Source organism: Aspergillus saccharolyticus (genome assembly GCF_003184585.1).
Source record: "Aspergillus saccharolyticus JOP 1030-1 unplaced genomic scaffold BP01scaffold_47, whole genome shotgun sequence".
In the NCBI taxonomy this organism is placed as follows: Eukaryota; Fungi; Ascomycota; class Eurotiomycetes; order Eurotiales; family Aspergillaceae; genus Aspergillus; species Aspergillus saccharolyticus.
In genome coordinates this window covers 152,476-173,356 of record NW_020290657.1, presented here as the reverse complement: position 1 = coordinate 173,356, position 20,881 = coordinate 152,476, and the positions used below count along the sequence as shown (strand labels likewise).

General features: G+C 52.0%; 5 protein-coding genes across 5 annotated transcripts; 4 read left to right on the top strand and 1 right to left on the bottom strand.

Moving 5' to 3' along the window:
• Positions 1 to 214: 214 nt before the first annotated feature.
• BP01DRAFT_395115 (Eisosome component PIL1/LSP1 family protein) lies at positions 215 to 3,487 on the top strand. The gene is made up of 4 exons (XM_025578373.1): positions 215 to 298; positions 384 to 1,063; positions 1,916 to 2,423; positions 2,488 to 3,487. The coding sequence occupies exons 2-4, from the start codon at positions 573 to 575 to the stop codon at positions 3,337 to 3,339; spliced, it is 1,851 nt and encodes a 616-aa protein (XP_025427437.1). The 5' UTR covers positions 215 to 298; positions 384 to 572; the 3' UTR covers positions 3,340 to 3,487.
• Positions 3,488 to 3,685: 198 nt separating this feature from the next.
• Positions 3,686 to 5,326, top strand: pre2 (proteasome core particle subunit beta 5). The gene is made up of 6 exons (XM_025575917.1): positions 3,686 to 3,954; positions 4,119 to 4,226; positions 4,295 to 4,450; positions 4,545 to 4,593; positions 4,671 to 4,780; positions 4,851 to 5,326. Exons 1-6 carry the CDS (start codon positions 3,823 to 3,825, stop codon positions 5,184 to 5,186), a joined length of 891 nt encoding a protein of 296 aa, XP_025427436.1. The 5' UTR covers positions 3,686 to 3,822; the 3' UTR covers positions 5,187 to 5,326.
• Positions 5,327 to 5,968: 642 nt separating this feature from the next.
• On the bottom strand, positions 5,969 to 9,810 carry BP01DRAFT_305876 (DNA-directed RNA polymerase I core subunit RPA135; the record flags this gene model as incomplete). Its single annotated transcript, XM_025572211.1, has 3 exons — positions 5,969 to 6,741; positions 6,795 to 9,234; positions 9,304 to 9,810. The coding sequence occupies 3 exons, from the start codon at positions 9,808 to 9,810 to the stop codon at positions 5,969 to 5,971; spliced, it is 3,720 nt and encodes a 1,239-aa protein (XP_025427435.1).
• A 1,486-nt stretch (positions 9,811 to 11,296) lies between these two features.
• On the top strand, positions 11,297 to 11,581 carry BP01DRAFT_263025 (uncharacterized protein; the record flags this gene model as incomplete). Its single annotated transcript, XM_025571321.1, has 1 exon — positions 11,297 to 11,581. A coding segment is annotated over one exon (285 nt), but the record flags the coding sequence as incomplete, so codon positions are not given.
• Positions 11,582 to 15,269: 3,688 nt separating this feature from the next.
• Positions 15,270 to 16,163, top strand: BP01DRAFT_169138 (uncharacterized protein). Its single transcript, XM_025570760.1, has 2 exons — positions 15,270 to 15,294; positions 15,613 to 16,163. The coding sequence occupies exon 2, from the start codon at positions 15,766 to 15,768 to the stop codon at positions 16,087 to 16,089; it is 324 nt and encodes a 107-aa protein (XP_025427433.1). The 5' UTR covers positions 15,270 to 15,294; positions 15,613 to 15,765; the 3' UTR covers positions 16,090 to 16,163.
• The last annotated feature ends 4,718 nt before the right edge of the window (positions 16,164 to 20,881 follow it).

Here is a 20,881-nt window from a genome sequence, read left to right as displayed (position 1 = left end):
TGTCTGTGGCTTTCACCCCAAAGTCAAGCGGAAATCCATCATCTCCCTATCACATTCTCCATTTAGAACCCTCCGTGGTCAGTAAATCCCGTTTCATCACCGGGTCCGATCACCCGCAATGAAACCCGTGTCAAGTGATCCCGTTCCGGATGAAGCCATAAACCACCAGCAGTTGCAGTGTTCGATGTGCCTTCAACAACCCAGACATACAATCCTTTTGAGAGACAGATCGAGAAGAAAGAATATCCAGGGCCTGTGTGCCAACTTTTCCAAGCGTTTGCGCCACGGAATCTAAAACGTAGGGTCGCTCTGGAATACTCAAACCGGGTTGTTTTATGATATTTGGCTGAAGACTGATTGCTAATGTCGTGGTGAAGATACAGTCACTGCAAGACCGTCCTTCTTATTCTCGCTGTGAAGATCGAGTCAGACCGACGAGCATCCTTCTTCTTGTCATTCTGAGGTTTAGGGCTGGTTACTGGAGGGCGAGCTTAACGCCAACTTGAACTGCGGATGATCGCAGCCTCTTCGCCTATACTTCTATTGCTCGCGGACAGAACTGCTCTAACGAGATGTGCTTCACCGACTGCGACGACAGTATCTCTAGTGTTTCCCGTCACAAGGAATACCACCACCGCAGCAGCAGTTCCCGCCGTGGAGGGGGTCGATGTGATAGCGGTGGGACGAGCAGCAGCAGCAGCAGCAGCAGCAGCAACAGCAATACTCACAGCCCCATCATCCCTCCTCCTCATCCTCATCCTCCTCCACGAAGCTACTCTCCTCCTCACTCCCCTCTGCGAAACCAGAACCACTTTCCCCACCCTCGCCGTACTGCACCACCGCTCCTACCGCCCTCATACAGCACCGTCCGCCGCCGTCGCTGGCGCACTATCGAGGAATCTCTAATTCCGGTGCGCGTGGCACGACCCCAGCCGACGTGGGTGGATGTCCGTCGCGCGGATCGGTGCATCCCAGCGGAAGAGGTGGAGGTGGCGGGGGAAGTGGAATGCGTGGGGGTTTTGGAGTCGGTGGAGGAACGGTGTTTGATGAGACGTGGTGGTCGGTGTGGTTGTAGTCAATGCGGCCGGGGAAGGGTTTGGGAGGTGGATGTTGAGTATATTCCTGCTAGGAGTTGAATTGAATGTCTGCTGGTATATACTATACTATGGAGTGGGGTTGAGGAGGAGCTGTCGATGCTGGGGCAGGAGGGTTTCTTTTAGGCGAGGATTTGTTACTGGGAGTTTTGTCTATGAGTACTAATGGTTTGCTGCTGGTTCTATAGCTATTGGATTTGAGTTGATTGATATTTGGTGATTGTTGGGTAATCTGGGAGACTTGAGTTGTACTATCATGCATGTCCTCCGACAGTACTGTGTCCACTTTAGGAATCTTACTCATGCTTCGCAGTTCGCCATCTTCAGATCTCGATTAAACTCGATCCACCCAGGGATTCGCAGCAACTCGCAAGCGGACGATGACTTCAACAACATCCGCCCATGCCCGCATGACGTCACCCCATCGACGCCATCGATAACGTGGTGGATCTACTTATACTCATACTTATACTTATACTTATACTTACACTTGGACAAGTTATACTTACCCCATTGTTCCAGATAGATTAGTATCCCGAACGGTGGAGACACTGACTACTACGACTTTTCTCCATACGGAATTATCTGCTAACTACCCGAAGAAGGCGCGATCCGAGCTTGATTGTGCATTGCTTCTAGGTTCGTCAACGATTGAACTCCTATCGCAATTGCATCTGCTCCTAAGCACACTATTCTCCTGATCCAGGATCGTGGAAAAGGAGAAACCACCACACTCAAAGTAAAAGGCCATGGCAATCATGTATGCAGTGTCCGACTGCCAAAGACTCCCTCCCCAAGACACCGTCTGACTCGGACCCCAGGAACCGAAACATGTCCATCCGCGGACGCAGGAACTCCGTCCCCTCGCGGACCCGGTTCAGCTTCTCCACGCTGCGCGGCCACCAGCAGCCCGAGACGAGCCGGCGGCTCAATCAGCTCATCAAGAATGAGAACACGGCCATCAGCGCGCATGAGAAGGCGGGCCGCGAGCGCGTCGCCATCGCGAATCAGCTGTCTGACTGGGGCGAGTGGACCGAAGACGACGCTGTCTCCGATATCTCGGACAAGCTGGCGGTGCTGATGGCGGAGATGGGCGAGCAGGAGGACAACTTCGCCCAGTACCTGGAGGAGTCGCGCGTCGTGCTGAAGCACATCCGCGACACCGAGAACTCGGTCCAACCGTCGCGCGACCAGCGCGCCAAGATCGCCGACGAGATTCAGAAGCTGAAGTGGAAGGAGCCGCAGAATAACAAGATCGCCATCCTCGAGCAGGAGCTCGTGCGCGCGGAGGCGCAGATGTTGGTGGCGGAGGCGCAGTTGACTAATGTGGTATGTGTTTCGTGGGTTACCCAGTTTATGGGGGGAGTGTTGACTTGTGCTGTGTGTGTTGCAGACTAGGTCGAAGTTCAAAGAAGCATACGATATCCATCTGGCGGCGGTGATTGAGCGGGGCGAGAAGCAGATCCTGCTGGCTCGCCATGCCCGCCGTCTGCTGAACCATCTGGATGACACCCCGGTTGTACCAGGGGACTCGCCACGGGAGTATGACCAGCTTCCAGCGACCAAACAGATTATCGAGGATGCGGAGAAGGAGCTGCATGCGTGGGAGAGCAGTGCAGAGCCCATTCACTCGTCCGCCGCGGACGTCCCGGACAGCACCCTGTTGCCAAGGTCCGGTCGTGGTGTGCGTGATTCGCGAGGCGCATACGCGGTTGAAACCACTGCTTCAGACTCGGTGCGCGACGTGAACGGTTCAGCCGAGGAATCATATGCTCAAGGCACTGGTGCGAATGAATATGCCCGTGATACCCCGGCAGAGCCATATGTCAACGGCCACGGCACAGAGCCAGTGACTGACCAAAGCCATCGGGAGTCGTATGCTCAAGGAGCGGATCATGACCGCTATGTCGAAGGCGCGGGCTCGGAGCTGTATGCTGACAGTACCCCGCCGCCGGCTACCACCAGTGCTGCTGCTGAACAACACTATACCAACGGTGTCCCTCAGGATCCAGCCGTCATCAGTGGAACCGAGGCGCAATCCAGCACCATCCCCCACGTGGAGAAGTACACTGGTGAGGGTCTGCAGGGACAAGCCGCCAACGGCCTCGTTTCGGAACCTGTTGGAAGATCCGAAGAGCTGCCGCGCGCATCAGAGGAGCTGCAGTCATCGAAAGCTCATCGTGAGTCCGAGGTCCCCTATGTGTCAAGCCCGGCTCCAGCTCAACCTATCGCCGTACCAATCTGAGTTTCTGCGTTTCTGCTCGATTCTGGTTTTGGAGCTCTTGTATCTTTTTGTGCCGCCCTTGCTAAGTGACTAGGAAAACTCTTGAGCCAGAAGCTGAAAGATATGGACGTAGATTGAGTGTACTTAGTTAGTAGTGTATGCGCCGCAATGTGATCCAGTGATTGTTTCTGTCACGACCATTTACTATTAAGTTAGTAGATACATGCAGTGTACACCGCCTTTGATTTCCCGTAAAACACTCACCGCCCGACTGGGCAGAACTTCTTGACTATCAGAATGTGCACGTGACCCAGGCGGAAGCGTGACGCGGACGGAGAGTGGGAGCTCCCAGCATCATCCACCACCAGAGCTCCCGAGCTGCTTCGTCCATCGCCATCGCCATCTCACTTCCCTCCCATCATCCCCCACCCTTGATTTTGCTGCATCTGTCCCTTGAACCTCTCTTGTCACCCTTCACCGAACCTCTAACCACCCTTGCACATCATGGATAAATTGGTTGCCCAATACACGCGGGCGCCGCACCAGAATGAGTTCTACTCCGAGCAAGAACAGCGTGAGCTCACCGAGAGCCTCCCGCCTTTGTCGCTGAAGTTCAACCTTCCCCCGGTCGATAATGTGAGCTCTCCGTCTTGAACCCGACGTGCTGTCTCGGCTTTTCCTTCCGGCTGGCCTCGACGCAACCTGCCGTTCGGAGCAAGCCGCCGCCCGTTCAGACCGCCGTGATTGTGTCTCCTTCTTCAAGGATATTCCGAATGAACCAGCTAACGCCTCGACTCCAGTCCAGAGCCTTCCTCCGTGCCATGACCGATGACCACTCGAATCCCAGCTGCCCGATCAAACTTGCCCACGGAACGACGACGCTGGCCTTCCGTTTCCAGGGTGGAATTGTATGCCATCATCACCATTATTCTCGGTGTCTCAGCGGGGGACGGCTAATGCTTTTTACTGTCTCCAGATTGTCGCGACCGACTCCCGAGCTACCGCAGGAAACTGGATCGCCAGTCAGACCGTGAAGAAGGTTATCCCTGTTTCACGGCTGAGCCGCGGGGAAGACAAGCCGACTGACAAGCCGACCCCTGGTCTTCTGGGGACCATGGCCGGTGGTGCTGCTGTGTGTATTACCCGTCTCGTAGAAGTGCAAGGATTGAGCGACGGGGAACCTTCTTCAATGGAAGGGATGAAATGCTGACGCAGTGTGCTTCCAGGATTGTCAATATTGGTTGAGATATCTGAGCCAGCAATGCACACTTCACGGTGAGTTCGATTTGTGGCCATCGCCGCTGTTGCTCCGCAGTTGACTAACCATGACCTCCGAACTTGGTCGTGTATAGAGATCCGACACAAGCGCCGTATCACCGTCGCCGCTGCCTCCAAAATCCTCGCCAACCTCACATACGCCTACAAGGGAATGGGTCTGAGCATGGGAACGATGTTAGCAGGCGTACGTCCCCCTTCCCGCTCGGGACTCTGTCTTTGTCAGTCGCATCGGTTCTAACCACTACAACCTTCAGATGACCCCCCAAGAGGGCCCCGCGCTTTACTACATCGACTCGGACGGCACCCGGCTGGCCGGCAACCTCTTCTGCGTGGGCTCCGGTCAGACGTTCGCCTACGGTGTCCTGGATGCCAATTACCGCTACGACCTGACTGAGGAAGAGGCCCTCGAGCTCGGCCGCCGAAGTATCCTGGCCGCCATGCACCGCGACGCCTACTCTGGTGGTTTCATCAACTTGTACCACGTCAAGGAGGAAGGGTGGGTCCACCACGGCTTCAACGATATGAACCCCATATTCTGGAAGACGAAGTTGGAGAAGGGCGAGTTCTCGAACGTTACGTCGGAGTTGTAAGTACTGGGCTGGGAAAGTTGTTTCCAGCTTTGAGTCTGGCTGGCTGGGGCTGGCAGGCTGCGTAGGTTCGGAAGCCGGAGCTCTGGGCCGGTCGGGCTTTGTATGGAGAAACTACTTTTTTATGGAAATGATTAGCTTTGATACTCATGCTCCTATTTTGCTGTCTTGCTTTCTTCCCTAGGTCTGGCACTTGATGGCTGGGCGGTTGTAGTAGCTGTTCGATTTAAAGCAAGCCCTAAATCTGCAGTATCCTCCTGTACGGAGGTCACTTATTCGACGGTGATCTAAACTGAGCCAGATTTATCCTTCAACGACGGACACACAGCTCCTCACCAACAGACCCTTACTCACCCAACGATAGAGCCAAAGGATGATTCCTACTCACAGCAACAACAACAACCGAAAAAAAAAGGAAAGCAGAGTCAATGAAATCCATACTTATGTTAAGTAAGTACTCCGTACATAGGTAGCAAGCAATTCAAAACATCTCACCCCAACCCGAACACAACAAGAAACAAAACAAATGTTGCTGCTGAATTACGCCTATCTATGACACACACACACAAAAGGGGTACGACAAGGAAAAAAAAAAACAATCAAATGCTTTTTGAAAAAGAACAAAAAGAGAACACATCCAACAAACGTCTTGCACAAGCGGGAGCTGGCTATCGTGCCGCTGGGCTTCTCACAGGGGATCAATCAATCATGGTAATCTTTATACTCGAAACAGGCACACATCCTTTCGTGCATTGTGTGGTTGCTGGTGGGTGGGGGGTTTAAAATTAATTTTCAACCTTAAACTTCATCCGAATACCCATCGCCGCGAGTTCGACGTCCAAGTAGCGCAGCACCCCCGGCACTGCCACGACGGTAACATTATCGCCCCCGACGTAGCGACGGCCATCGCCATCCTCCCAGAGGACGGCGCGGGAGTCCTCGAAGACCGCCTCGCGGGCGCAGCGACGGCAGCGGACGAGGGCGGCCATACCTCCCGGCTTCTCGGAGGAACCGGCGGACTGGTTGGAGGCAGCCTTGGCGGCGGCGATGCGGGAGGCGCGGGAGCCGGCGGCGGAGGCGACGACCTGGGTGGAGAGGAAGGAGCCGCAGTCGCGACAGATCCAGGAGCGGGTGGCGTCGGAGCAGTTCATGAGGCGGTCCTGGAGCAAGAACGCGGCGCCGTGGGCGATGAGCGAGTCGCGCTCCATCTCGCCGACGCGGATACCGCCACCCTTGGCACGACCCTTGACGGGCTGGCCGGTCAGGTTGTTGACGGGGCCCGTGGTGCGGACCTGGAACTTGTCGTTAACCATGTGACGCAGACGCTGGTAGTGGACCACCCCAATAAAGATGTCCGCCGCGAACTCCTTGCCCGTGATGCCGCTGTACAGGGGCTCGTTGCCGAAGTAGTTGTACCCGGCCTTGCGCAGCTGCTGGCCGAAGTAGTCCACCGCCGTGTTCTCCTCGGAGAATTGGAACGGGGTGCAGTCTTGCGGGTGGCCGTGCAGGGCGCCGGCTTTGCCGGCCATGGATTCGACCATTTGGGCGATGGTCATACCTGGTAGAGATTTAGTTGGGTATTTGTTGGTTGGGGAGGTAAACGAAACTTACGCGACGGGAAAGCGTGCGGGTTGATGATCAGGTCGGGCTGGATGCCACTCTCGGAGAAGGGCATGTCCACCGCGGGCCACAGCTGAGAGCAGACACCCTTCTGTCCGTGACGAGACGAGAACTTGTCTCCAATGATGGGCTTTCTGGGAATGCGGTACTTGACGCTGATGGATTGGCAGGGCTCCACACCGGACTCGGCGCCCAAGATGCGCAGGCTGTCGATGTAGCCTTCTTCCGCGTCCTTGTACTTGACGAAGTGGGTGACCCCGTCCACGTTCACGTACGAATCGCTGGCCGCGTCGTACCGCACGTTGTGCCACGCCGCAACGTAGCTGCCCTCCTTGACTTTGGCGCCGATGTGGGGCAGACCGTCTTCGTCCAGGGTGGCCCGCCATTCGGCCTTGATCTGATCGCCGGGGGCGAAGCCGAAGAGCTTGGTGATTTCACGGCGGGACTTGCCGCGGCGAGAATCTTTCTCGTCGAGGCCGTGCACCTTGGTCTTGTAGATTGTCCCATGACCGAAGCCGCGTTCGTGAGAGGATTTGTTGATAATCATAGCGTCGTCCATGTCGTAACCGGTGTAGGAGATAATAGCAACGACAGCGTTCGTGCCGTTGGGGAAGTTGTCCAGGCCGTAGGCGTTGTAAAGCGGCGACCGCACGATCGGCGTTTGACCGGTCTGCAACCGGTAGAGCTTGTTGTCGGTACGGTAGTCGATGGCAGTACCGGGGGTACCCATGGTCTGTTTGCTCATCTGACACTGGTACATGTTACGAGGGGATTGGTTCTGGTCGGAGAAAGGCGTCATGTTGGCAACAATGGAAAGCATGTTGGTGGGTGTGAATTCGATGTGAGTGGAAACACCCGAGATGAGATCGTTGGGCATGCAGGCAATCTCCATGAAGGGCTGCTCGAACGGACCGACATAGTCGAGTTTGCCCAGCGCCAGATACTTCACGGGTCGGTACATTCTGGCGGCTTGCGAGAACATGTAGATACCAGGGTACTGACCACCGTTGGAGTTGGGAACATAGCCGATCTCCAGCTCAACAGGGATGCGGTCATCGCCGGCCACCTTCCAGCGTCTTAACGTGTTAGCGATCAAGCCGGCCTGCCGGGGAGAGCAATATCCGATAATGCGACCATCCAGCTGAACAGTCACGCTCTCCTCCACAGACACCGACGACTCCGAACGGACACCCAACTGGACCAAGGCCTTGGGAACCTTCGATACGTCAATGTCGCTGGTAGCGATCAAGCACTTGTGCGCAAGATGGTTGAGCAGACCACAAGGCGCTCCATCGGGGGTGTGGACCGGGCAGAAGAAACCCCAACTCTCGGGCAACAGCTTACGGACCGTGGTGGTTTTGAGCTGGGCGAAGAAACTACCTCTGTGAATCATGCGGAAGTGACTGATGAACCGATAAAAGTTGATCTTCTCCGCCATCACGGTGTAACCGGATGCTTGTTGTAAATCGAGACCGGTAGGACTGACAAGGTTACCAGTGGAAAGGAAGTATTCGAGCGCTCCTCCAATGTTCTCGTTGGACCGCTTCACGATCTTGCTGAGGAAGTCCCGCTCGAATGCGGAATCCGTGAACCTGGCGCCGCTGTTACGGTTGGACCAGTCCCTCAGGATGGGCTGGAACGACCTCACCCACTCCTCGAGTCTTTCCTTAAGAAGCATGCCGTAAAGGAAACCACCAAGCAGGATTTCCTGGTTAGAGACCGCATCCGGGTTGTCCGGAGCGCAATCTCCGGCAACCAATGCGTACAGCTTTCTGATCATGAATAAAATCATCTTGAACTTGTCGTAATCCTGGGTCTCGCTGACGTTGTGGCAGCCCAGGTGGGGGAGGACAACCTTGCGAAGGAATTCGGTACCAGCGTCTTCGTTGGACATGTCGGCTGCGACTCCCAGCACAGGCTTGAACTTCTCTCCGAGATATGAGCGGCAGGCGGAGCGGCTGTGCTTGTTGTATGCCTTGTATGTCCGAAGCAACAACTCCACACGATCCGTAATGAAGGTGTTCTTGATGCCCTCGGACGAAGCACTGCCCACGATTCCCTCGAAGATCTCGCGATCGTTCGTCTCCACCAGCGCCTTGAGGATCATCATCACCGGGATGAGATACTCGTTCTTTCTCCACGAGAACCGGAAGGTCAGGTTGCCGTCCGTCAAGTAGTGTAGGGAGTTCGTTTGCGACGTCTGATCTGGGCGCACAGACCGAATCTGGATACCGTATTTGGTGTAGGTATGGCCACGCTTGACGAACGAACCACGGATGATCGCCATGGGGTAGTTTCGCTTGCCGACGACCAGCATTCGAATGAGTTTCTCGTTTCCGTTGACGATGAAATAACCACCCAGCTCCTCCGATTCTTCCTTGTGCTCGACGAGTTCATGGGGAGTCGCCTTTTCCAAGTGACACCGGTTGGTCTGCCAGCGTGGTCAGCAACTGAGGGCCACCATCTTAGACGAAAGTTTCCTCCCGCATTGTCGACTTACCCTCAGCATGATGGGGACCTGGCCCAGTTCTCGGACCGACTCCATCCAATCGCCATTGTTGACCTGCCACTCGATGCGAGCGCGCAGCTTTCCACGGTAGGTGGCATGTCTCTCGCGACACTCCGAGGGGTAGATGTTGCGATTGCGGGTCGCGAATTTGTTGGTGGGGGGAAGAGCAGGCTTCTCGAGGAAAACCTCGCTGATCCGAACGTTGAGCCGGTTGCGTCGGGGTGCCTTGCGGCCCTCGGCGATGCGAGCCTTCTTTTGTTCAGGTGTCTCAGAATCACCGTCGAGGAAGGTCTTGGTGCCGATATCCTTCAGAGCCTCTTCCAGGGTCTTGGGGCCGTCGAAGAGCGCATTGAAAGAATCGACGTGCGGCCGGATGGAGGCGGCCAACGCTGGGTATGCGGTGTGATCGGTGGGAGGATTCCTGAAGAGCTTCTCGCGCTTCAGGGTGTCATAGTTGACAGACCAAATGGTGTCTGTCTCAGTCGCTGAGGGAGCCATGGCGCGAGATCACTGAGCAGACTGGAGTGACACCCGCAGTTCAGTCGGAGGAACAGACGAAGCCTCATCCTCGACCGACGGGGAAATTTTTCGAGGTGGATCCGACGGACAGATATCCTCACGTGCTGATAGACTGGGTGCGGGCTGCCTTGTTGCCTTGTTGCCCTAGGCATAACTACTAGGTAGACTTCTGCACAAAATCACCCTAGATGATACAGAGTATACGGCGTATTCTGCGGTGACGGCGAATGACTTCGGCATAGTGCCTTCTTGCCCTCTATTTATCTGATGCGTGGAGGAATAATAGCTACCCACTACTTAATTTGGTCACGGTGTGAAAGTAAGATTACTTACTACATTAACTATTCTACTACCTTGATTACTTTGTTAATAACTTTATATATGACTATTAATGAAAGGTCTTAATCTGCAAGTTTCTACGGTTCGCTCCTCTGCTTTCTTAGCTTATACAGATTACCAGGTATTTTTCTGAGGTAGAATATGTGACACTATATCTGTGGGTACTAAAGGTACACTTACTTTAGTTACGCCTAACTTATCTTCTCCTTCGACGCTGATTCGTTGGTCATTCGTTCCGCGTAGTTACATACTCCGGAGGATGTCATCCTATTGCAATGATCCTTTGTATAGGACAGTACTGAGGCCTGAAGGACGCCTTCCATCCACCAAGGACCAAAGTCAAGGTGACCTTGACCTGTAACCACCTTACGGATTGCTCTATACATTACTCGCTCACTCACTCAGTTAGCAATCTCTGAGCAGTTCCTGCTCACCGTGGTAACCCGGGGGACGGTGATGTGATTCTAAACCGAGTCGCTGAGATCGCGAGGCATCATAGCTTCAATCAGAAACGAGTTAGGTAGGCGAAGAGATCAACTTTTCAAGTGAATGCCTGGAGTAAATCACTTTCTCGTCTTACAATTGTTGCCCCTTCCGCCTTTAACTTGTACGATTTCCTTTTCTTCGAAAACACTTGGTATATTGTAAGCTTGGATGACACACTAGGTATTCTATTCCAACTACCCTATCAGTCACAAAGACGAGATTCAGATTATTGCGAACTGCCCTCGGAGTGTTCAGAATATGACTGAGTAAGGTGTCCAACAAGCAATGGCAGGCTCGTTGGCTGTCAAGCTCTTACTTCCATCACCTCCGCCTTGCAGTCCTCCTTCCTTACAGTCTTCTCCTCCATCTCCTTCCCCCGCCTCACGCCTGTTATCCGCTCACTCCTCTGCCTCGCATAACGACTCTTTATCCTCCGGACATGACTGTCTGAGCTCTGATTCAGATATAAGATTTCGGCGTATCCGTGTGATCATGGCCCCTGTTGTGTGTTCATTCCGAAAGCTAGTGAGACACGGCCACTACCATACCGATCTCCTCTACATCTTGCCATTGAGGTTCGGAAAAAATTCAATCCCCACCAATTATCAGAACCTAAACGAGCCTTCAACGTGATACATCACCACTTGAAGACCAATATGGCAAGGAGTTCTACCGCTGTATAGATGAGATCTTACGCGGTCGGATGCTTGTATCACCGGAATTTGCGATTAACTACGGAACTCAAAGTGGTAGTCTGGATATTTATATTTCGGATATGAATTGGGGTATTAAACTCTTGAGAGACAATGATCAGATCTCAGAGTATCTTGATCTGTTTAAACCCGGAGGACAGGACCACTGCCTCGTACAATATAACGTCATGAAAGAGTGGATTGTTCTTAATTTCACAACCAGAAGACCTTCTCAGAAACGAACAGTTACTTCATCGTGTGTCCCTACCTCTGAAACTCATCTAATATCTTCTTTAGATTACTGCGGTCGACTCTACCATGTTGTTTTCAGATCTGTTGAATTTCTTCGTGCAGACCTTGAGCTCGAATCAGCGTTTTCCTTATTGGAAAATCACTCTCATTTTCATTTGTTTCTGAATGAGGTTCCTTTGCGCGTATGAGTTACTATATTTTATCACTAATCGTCTTTGTGGTTCACAGCAGTTCTCAAGCCACCAAGTCTGGAGACAAGAAATGTACTCGCGACGGTCAGCCTGTTGAATGCGGACGCGTAGAAGATTGAATAGGTAGTATTAGTATTAATAAAACTCGATGAAAGACAAAGAAGAAACAGAGAAGCGATACGAGCACGACTTACTCTGTAGATCTATTTCCTACGCCTAAATCAGCTGCCAGAGAGTTGTCTCAGGGTCACCAAGTAAAGAGTCCCGCTACCTCGGTCAGTCAGTCACTGAAACAAACCCCTTGGTAACTTATCATCAATGCCAGTCAGATCCGGCATGTCAATTCCTCTAGCCTGACCGGAGTGGTTCTACTTATTGCGTGAGAGATGCATATATCGTCAGTCAGATGGTACTGATTTAAGTATTTTTCTCTGGTCGAGTCCTATCCGCACAAGCGGCATGGGTTAGGAAATTATATTTAGTAAGTTGCAACTCTGCATCAAGCCCAGCAGAAAGGGCAACCCGCCTTGATACTAGCCTCTTCCATGGCGTCTACGAGACCCTGAACAGCTACATCCATCGCCCTTGGATTGGTATTGTCTTTCTTCACAGTCTTCCATTACTGTCGTTCATGTCCTACTATATATGAGCTGAACCTCATCGGTTATCCTATCTCCTGAACTATCGGGTCACTCTGGTGGGACTGAGGAAGGGCGGATCGACCAGGTAGCGGAGGGTAATACCACCTGAGCTCCGAGACATTGATCAGACTTCCAGCGCTAAAGCCAAGGGTGATTCCCAACGGAGACTTCAAGAAGACCAGGAAAGGAAGGCCATAAGGTCACAGCTACGCGATGAGGATTGTGTACTACTACGGTATATACTAGGTAGAGGTACAGTACAAACGTGGATTTATTCAGTGACTTGGAACAGTAGGCGTCATAAGCTCGAGACTGAGCCATATACATCAGTTTCCGGTCTGCATGAGGCTACCTTCCCAGCTGATTCCACAGCAGCACATCCGCAATTCAGCATCAACCCTATGAGTAAAGTATAGTAAAGTCCAACGCATCAGCCCCATTGAGGTATATAGCATAGTACCATCACCGCCAACCAGCCCAAACCACCTAACTTCTTACCAGTACATACATCCTTGGAACATCGTAGATATTCCCCCCCATCTCATCTCATTCCTAGCTACTACCTGCTAGCCAGCAATCCTCAATCAAGCTCCAAAAAGACCTACTACGTACTACCTAAGTAGCACCTCAATCATCTTGAGAATAACCCCCCCCCTTCCCAACAACCCAGGAACCAACTATACCCATGAAGAATGCAATGCAATCCAGGCAAACCAGGTACACCCTCCTTAAGCACACATTCCTTCCCCCCTTCCATTCCATCCTCTCTCAACTTCATCACCAAGAATGTGAATGACGTTATTGACGAAGACATGGTCTACAATTCTACGCCCCCCCCCCCCCCCCCCCCAAAAAAGGAAACCACGGAAATCTTTTCCAGCATTTCCAGCGCCTCACATTCATGGGAATTCCAGCATACCTTGGTTTAGTCTCGCTGAGTCGAGTATAAATCAAAGACTAAGAGTGGCAGCAGATCTTGTCCGCCGCGGGAGGAACGGGCATGGCGTAGCATGGCGTAGCATACGTAGCATGGCATGGCATACATAGCATGGCATATATAGCATGGCATCGCATCGCATTGCATAGCCCGCGTCGGCAACTGCTCGGTGTTGCTTTCACTAGGGAGTAGTTCACTGACCGACCGAACCGGACGACTACAGTTTCTGGAACTACTCCGTTGCTCAGGTAAATTAAGATACGTTAGGAGTGGTGGCAGCCAAGGAAAAGGAAAGGGGGGTTGGCGGGGGCGGTTTGGAATGTGGTCACTGGTAAGTGAGGCATGATGAATGGCGCAATCAGTTACTGAAGAGCTGGTACGTAGTGTTCAATTCTGTTTTTCCAAAGAACAGCTAGGTAGCTGTAGGATCTATAAAGGATGATGCCATGGATGTCATGCCATTGGCAAAGGTACGGAGTATTGGCCGGAGACTACAATAGGTACTAGGTAAGGTAGGCACGGTTACAAGGCAGGCAGGGAGGATTGGAGCCTGAATACCGGTTGCTCAGCGGGCGGGCGTAGCATACTATGTATTATTATGGTGTAATAGTGTACAGCATAGCATAGTACCTACAGCATCACATGGTTGGGCGGCGGAGCGGATCGGTCCTCCGGTTGAGATGAATGGTATGTACTAGACCTCTGCAGGCTGCTTCATACTATAGTCAGACGCGGGACTCAGGGAGAGGACTGATATGGATTTTATGGGAGATAAGGCATAAAGAATTGGGTTGGATAGTAGAGTATAGTACTGCATCGGTATCAGATGGCGATAAGGCTTCGGTTGAGTCGGTTGGCAAGGTACTGGACCGTAGTGCAATAAGCATTGCTGTACTTGAGTTCTGGTGGTGATGCGTGTGGACAGGATCTATCTCCCCTGCAGTCCCAGGAGTACGGAGAACATATGCATTGATGGTGTATGGACATTTTTTACCCCGGAGGAGGTTTAGTTGCTGGGTAGTAATGAAGACATACAATGCTCTACAGCAACACTAGTGGTGCATGCAGCATCGTCCTCGATATGCAAACTCATACCTATCCCAAGCGAGGCATCCCTAGACAGATCCAACTCAAACTCCCTCCAGCTCCAGTGCACTGAGTTCACAAAGCCATTCACCGCGACAGGAGGGTAAGGTAACAAGCTCAATACATAACTTATACCGACAATGCAACGCTAACAGAATCCTGCCCTGATGCTTTCTGCCTGGCCAGTTACACCATGCTCGACGGTTATGCGTGGTGGTGGTGCATCATAAGCCCCCCTTGACATGATAGACATGCATCTCCACCCAGTCACACAATAAGGCGTCGTCAAGCAAGGATCATCTTAATGGTATATACAACATGCATGTTTCATTGGCACAGTGCCTGGCTGCTGGGATCACCCCCGGTGCACCCTGCAGGTGCGAAATCTGGGGTTTCTGGGGAGAAGGAGAGGGGGCCGCTGTGCCTCTTCCATGAACTACCGTCTCGGAGAATTAAACCATGCAGATGGATTGAATAGCTTAGGGTTTAGGGTCAGGGCCTACAAAGGGATACAAAGGGAGTATGCCACCCCCCCACCCCCCTCCCCCCACGGTAGGGTACGAAGGGGTGGGTGGATCGATGTTCGTGCCCTTGCGGACTTTTTCTCTCTTTCTGTCTTTCGAGGAGGGAACTGATCCATCCCTCAATTGAATCGAGCAACAAGGCAATAGACTTGCGGGTGGCGTTGGTGGTTATCTTGATCGATCTACCGATCTAAACTACGCCCCCCTCCTGCCCCTCCCGATAACTGGATGCAGCGATGATCTCGATCAATAGTTGGAAAACCATAGCCGGTGGATCCAATGAGAGGGGCAAGAGATATATAGATATACTTGCATATAGATTGTTTTAGCTTGATTATCTCGAGGAGAAGCAAGTTGGGGGGGGGCCCACGAGGATGGTAAGAAAGAAGGGGGGGGGGAAGCGGAAGGAGGGAGGACCCTGCACAACCAATAGTGGAAAACAGTATTGCACAACAATTCCCTATCAGATTTGAGTTCAATTGATTGTTCGGTAATAGGAAACCTTGATTTACTTGCATCGGAAGCAAAGACTCGACATGAGAGAGATCGGTGCATGCTCACACTCGTGGTGCCAACTTTCGACCAGAATCCCCCAAACAAGGGGCGAGTAAGTTCGGAAGGGAGGTTGCATACCTGCATAGTCGGCGCTTGTTCACATAAGCTTTCCTTAGTCTTCCGCTTGTGCATGGAAGGGTTTTCCCCTTTTCAGGAAAGCAACCAGCGCCTCCAGTTGGAGCCCGTCCAACTCCCAAGAAGCGAGGGTTGTATGTGCATACGTATAGTGAAATGGGGCCACTGGGCCCGGCTTCTTGCTGGCCCTACGGCAAGACGGGAATTTGGCAAGTCAGTTTCTCTAGCCTGGGCACTAGAAGAGGAGTCGGGCCCCGGTGGAAAACTCTAAGCCGGTTAAGAGAAGTGGGTAGGCATTGTTGGACTTCTTGGGGTACGCGTGGTCATCGGCCGAAAAGTGGCCGGAGGAACGAAGTAGACCAGTCTGGATGCCATCAAGCGACTCAAGTACGTGTGTGTAGTTACTGTGTATCAATTATTGTTGTTTGTTTTGAAGATCAACTTCCTCGATCAGATGGAGCCACCAGGATCGAGCACTGATAATCGCAGATGAAGTAAACACTTTTCCAGGTAGGCGCACTATATCGTCATCCAGGAGGGGAAGCGAACAGGGCTAAGCTTGATAGGACACGGTGGGGGAATCGTCGCATCGGGACCGATTTTCGATATTACCCTCTGACATAATATGTCATTGGGGCGCCGCAAGGATAAGAGACAAGCAAGGTGAGGATGAAGGAGTACCTAGAAGGGGAGAGAGGGGGGATGGACAGCTGGACAGATGGGCAGACAGACAGACAGACAAGACAGAAAGGGATGTGATGTCATGCCAAGATTTCGTGACAAAAGAAACCTCAGGCATCAACCGGCGTCGCGTTACGGTCGGGGATCGGGAGTACTTCCTCAGTACCATGGCTCATTGTACCCTTCCATGTTTATGTTTACATCTCAAACACGCGAAGGATAAACAAATGGGCAGCTGTACAGATCTCGTGCTGTGACAGCCAACACATACATACATTGGCATTGGCGGGGGAGAGAAAAAAAGCAATCGCGTCCACCTGCAGGAGAGGGATTCCCTTCCCCTCACTGACATCACGACTGGTCAGTGGGCGAAACCGGTTGGGAGCAGCTCCGTCCGTTTCCCCGTCACTGTAGGGAGAGTCGACGACGACATCACTCGCAATGCGCTGTAGCTAAATGAAGTTGCAGACAGTCATCATCCTGGAGCACGAGCACTAGGGTTGCATTGCTGGTCCAATCACCGCTCATATCACCCCCCGTCTAGAACAAACCAACCCCCCCCCGCACCAGCGCTTCCTACATGGTCAATTCCTGTTGACCCGCCAAGGCTGCGCGCTGGATGGAAGCTAACTAATTAGTCTGTCTTAAGTCTTACGTCTGTTGTGATTTTTGAGTGTGCCCGACGCTGGTGCTCGGTCCGCCCAGGTGTCTGGGCGGCCTGCCCGACAGATAACTGACTGATAACAGCTGCACATGGTCTTGACACCGCGGCACAGCGTTGCGAGTCAGCCACTCCTGTCTGCAACTCCACCAACATATCCGAGGTAGGAGCACTAGTTCTCTTGCACGGCTCACCATCGCGTGAATTTGCGCCCATGGCAATATCCGGCGCGGCTGGTCAGCGAATCGAACCTTAGCCACACAGCGCTGAGCTGAGCTGAGCTGACCTCTGGGCGAGGCGAGGGCTCGGAAGCCTACGGATCGATAGCTTGGCGCATCCGCCGATATTGCGCCTACCCCTCGCACCCTCAGTGGTTGCGACGCGAGGCAGGCGATCAAGGACATACCGAGTGATCATTATTGGGGGCTAGCGCTCCTGGCGGATAAGTCCGACCTTTAAGCCGCAAGTCCGGCTGGGTCACGGAGCGCCGCGATTGTGATTAGTGTTTGCGCGAGCTAGACCCTCATGAGCTCCAACGCTAAAGCGGTCGACGCGAGAAGGGATTTGCACGAGGACCGACCAGTGTCTCAGAGATGAGGGGTTTACTCCGGAGTAGGTGTGGAAAAGGATCAGAAGGTCACAGGAGAGGGGCCCAAGTGTGATTGCTGTGCATACGAGCTGACCGATCTCACCATTTGTGGCGGTGTAAATCGTAACAATCAGAGGCTAAAATCAAATCTCAATCCGGAGAGGGGCTGATTGGGCAATTGCGGGATTCCGTGCCCACGGGGTGAGAGGGAGGGGCAGCTGTTAGTCTCTGTGCCTTCATTATGACGATCTGATGCACGATTGACTGAGCCCGATCACTGTAGAAGTCGACCCAGAAGAGCGGAGAACACGAGAGCTACTTTCTTTTACCTGCCGGATCAACCGTGACCACAATAAGACGTTCAGTAGCGTCATGGTCGTGAGCCGTCCGGGCGGAAGAATTAGACTTGACGGTGACGTCGAGAGGACCTCGGGTAAGATGGGCAAGCTCGCGGCATTAGTTAGTTAATGGGGGAGAGATTGCTTAACCCCACACTAGGGAAGCGTGCTAGAGCTGGGCTATCAGACCAAGTCGCGTTCGTTCAGCTGAGAGAAAATGGGCTTGGACCGGCTCGGGGATTCTTGCTTATTATCTGCGATAATGATAAGATTTGTAAGATCAACTGGAGGAACTGAGCCGACGATAGATTAGACCACTGAACCTGGGTCTCCTGGATATCCGAGTACAGCACAGGCTCGCAGCCGATGGGCAAAACCACCCCTGATCGCATGATCGGCGGGAATGTCGAGAGTCGAGACGAGGAATTTCAGGGTATGGGCGCGTGTCTGGTGAACGGTCCACCATGCGAACAGTGCGTGGCGAGCACGGGATTTCAAGATAACTTTTTGGCGGACCACCGGGCACTCAGCCATCGTCATCTGTCGAAAGAATTTTGTTAGCCCGGCCGCTTGATCAAAGCGTCGGATGGTTCTGCACCAGGAACCCGGGCAAGGTCGACCTGGTGAACTGTATAGAGTAGATTGAAGATGTCGCTTAGGACAGTACATACCTCGAACAGCGGTATCTTATCGAATACCGTGCTACCGGAGGTAGTCGGCCAGGAAAATAGGCAGAGTTACTGCCAAAGCGAATCTACAACGTCAATCGGCTTGAAGATGCGGTCTCCCTTGAAGGGGAAAGATTCTTGTAGCTCCGTGAGAGCTATGAAGAATTGAAGAATTAAGCGCCTGGTATGTCCGGCCGACGTTCTTCCAGAGGCAGGATTGCCCGATTGGGAATAGAACCCGTTCCTTGGGGCTTCCCGACCGGACAACCATCCGCTGTACGGCGTAGAAGCGCAGGTATGAGCCATGTAGTACTCAATAGTCCCTCTAGATGTCGGTATGCAGGATCGTCACTTCTACCGAAGTACAGATTCCCCAATCTTCACCGATTCTCTTGCTTTAACCCAGTTTCTCATTGGAAGGAATGGAAGGATAAATGTGTGAAATACTCCAATCCTGAATTGTAGAGCCAAGATGAGGGAAGGAGAAGATGAAGGGGAAGAGATTAGAAGAATCTTGAAAATAAAAGAAAAAAAAAAAAAAAAAACGGTCGACACCTTACGTATGAATGACAGTATTCTGGTTTTTTCCACAGCTTCCAATTGAAGAGACTCGTTCCTGAAAAGAGACCGGCCGGACAAGCTCTTTTTTCCGACCGAGTGGACCCGGTGGAGAATCCTATCTAGTGGTAGATTCGATCGTCTCGTTTGGGGTTCATGAGAATGATGTATAAAAAAATACCCATCGAAATTCGAACGGCACACACGGGAACGAAATTTATTGATCCATTGCAAAATTTATCCTCAGGCCACATTTCGCCGTACTGGTGGGTTCGGTCAACAAAAGAGAGAAAAGCCCTCTCTATCCCCTTCTCTAGTTAATCGATTTTTTGAGTCTAGCTAGGGGTAGTGGATATTCAGACCATACTCCGTAGAGCCTCCTCCAGACACGCAGAGGTGATAGACGACCCTGGGCTGAGTTCAACCAGGAGAAATGAAGCAACGTGAACTAAAAAGTAGAACCCCCATAACTACTAGCACCTTGTCCTACTTCTCGTACTTTCGAACATGCCAGAGCGACAGGATGATCCCTGAAACGGGCAACTGGTCACTGGTCAGATTCAAGACTGCTTGCTGGGCAAACGTCAAACATGGACAACGGTTTCTACAGCAATTAGCAGTGCGACTGTTACACAGGTGAAACCTGTCAGAAAAGATTGAGAATACAGCGGGGAGGGCGGACCCAGTGACCCAGCGGTGTTAGTCATGGAAAGAAAAGAAGGCGAAAAGAAAAAGAAAAGAAAGTCCAGTACTCCGTACAGTAATATTCTTTTCTGGTGATGAGACAGGCACGATCCATGCATCAGCCAGCCAAAAGGGAGCGTAAGGACGCTGATAGGCGGGGGGTTGCTGAGCAGCGGCTAGCGTTTATAATGGCGGCAAGGGAGTCCCGGCAACGAGGATACTTACGGAGTACTACTGACTTACTGCCTATACTAAGTAGGTAGTAAGTGGTAGTGGTAAGTACTGTACGGGTACCTACCGGACTCACTTTCTTACTTTACTATACATACATCTCTGTACTGTACGAGTACATAACCTAATTCCCTCCAGTTCCGGTCGGCTTTTGCTCCAGATGGAGAAATCTCTGCTCTGCATGAAGAAGGGGAAAAAAAAAAAAGGCAAAGTGCAAAATGCAGAATGCATCAATTGATCGGATGGGTCTTCCTTTTTGCCCGAAAGTGGTACCTACAGGTGTCAGGTCAGTAGTATGAAGTCAAATGCTAGAAGCCTTGAAGCATTGAGAGAAAAGAAAGGATGGGGAATCATCTTCTCCCCACAGCAGGGCAAGGGGAAACTAGTTTTCTGGAAAGGATGAACAGCAAGACTAAGTAAAGAGAGACTAAGTTACAGAGTAAAAAGCACTGGAATCAAGGCCTGAGGCCCTATGCGGTCATGGCCTGGTTCTGGTTCTTCTCTCATCCACTTCGTCTTCCACTTCTTTTTCTTGGTTCAATAATGAATTGCTAACTACTTACTTACCTACCTAGTAACTAAATAGTCAAAGAATGAATTAATGACTTACTTATTACTACTTATTACTTATTACTTACTTATACTTCAAAAGTTACTCCGTACGTACCTCTCAGTTAGTGACTGGTTTCTGACACAACCAAAAAAGACCCAAACCCAGCCCAGTAGGCACTAAACCCATCGTCGCTTAAGCTCTTCTCGAGTATCTGGAGATCCCTCCCCACTTTTGCGTTGCCATTGCAACAAGGGCATCCCTTCAGCTTCACTTTCTCCATTGTCTTTTTTCCCTTCTCCTTCTTCTTTT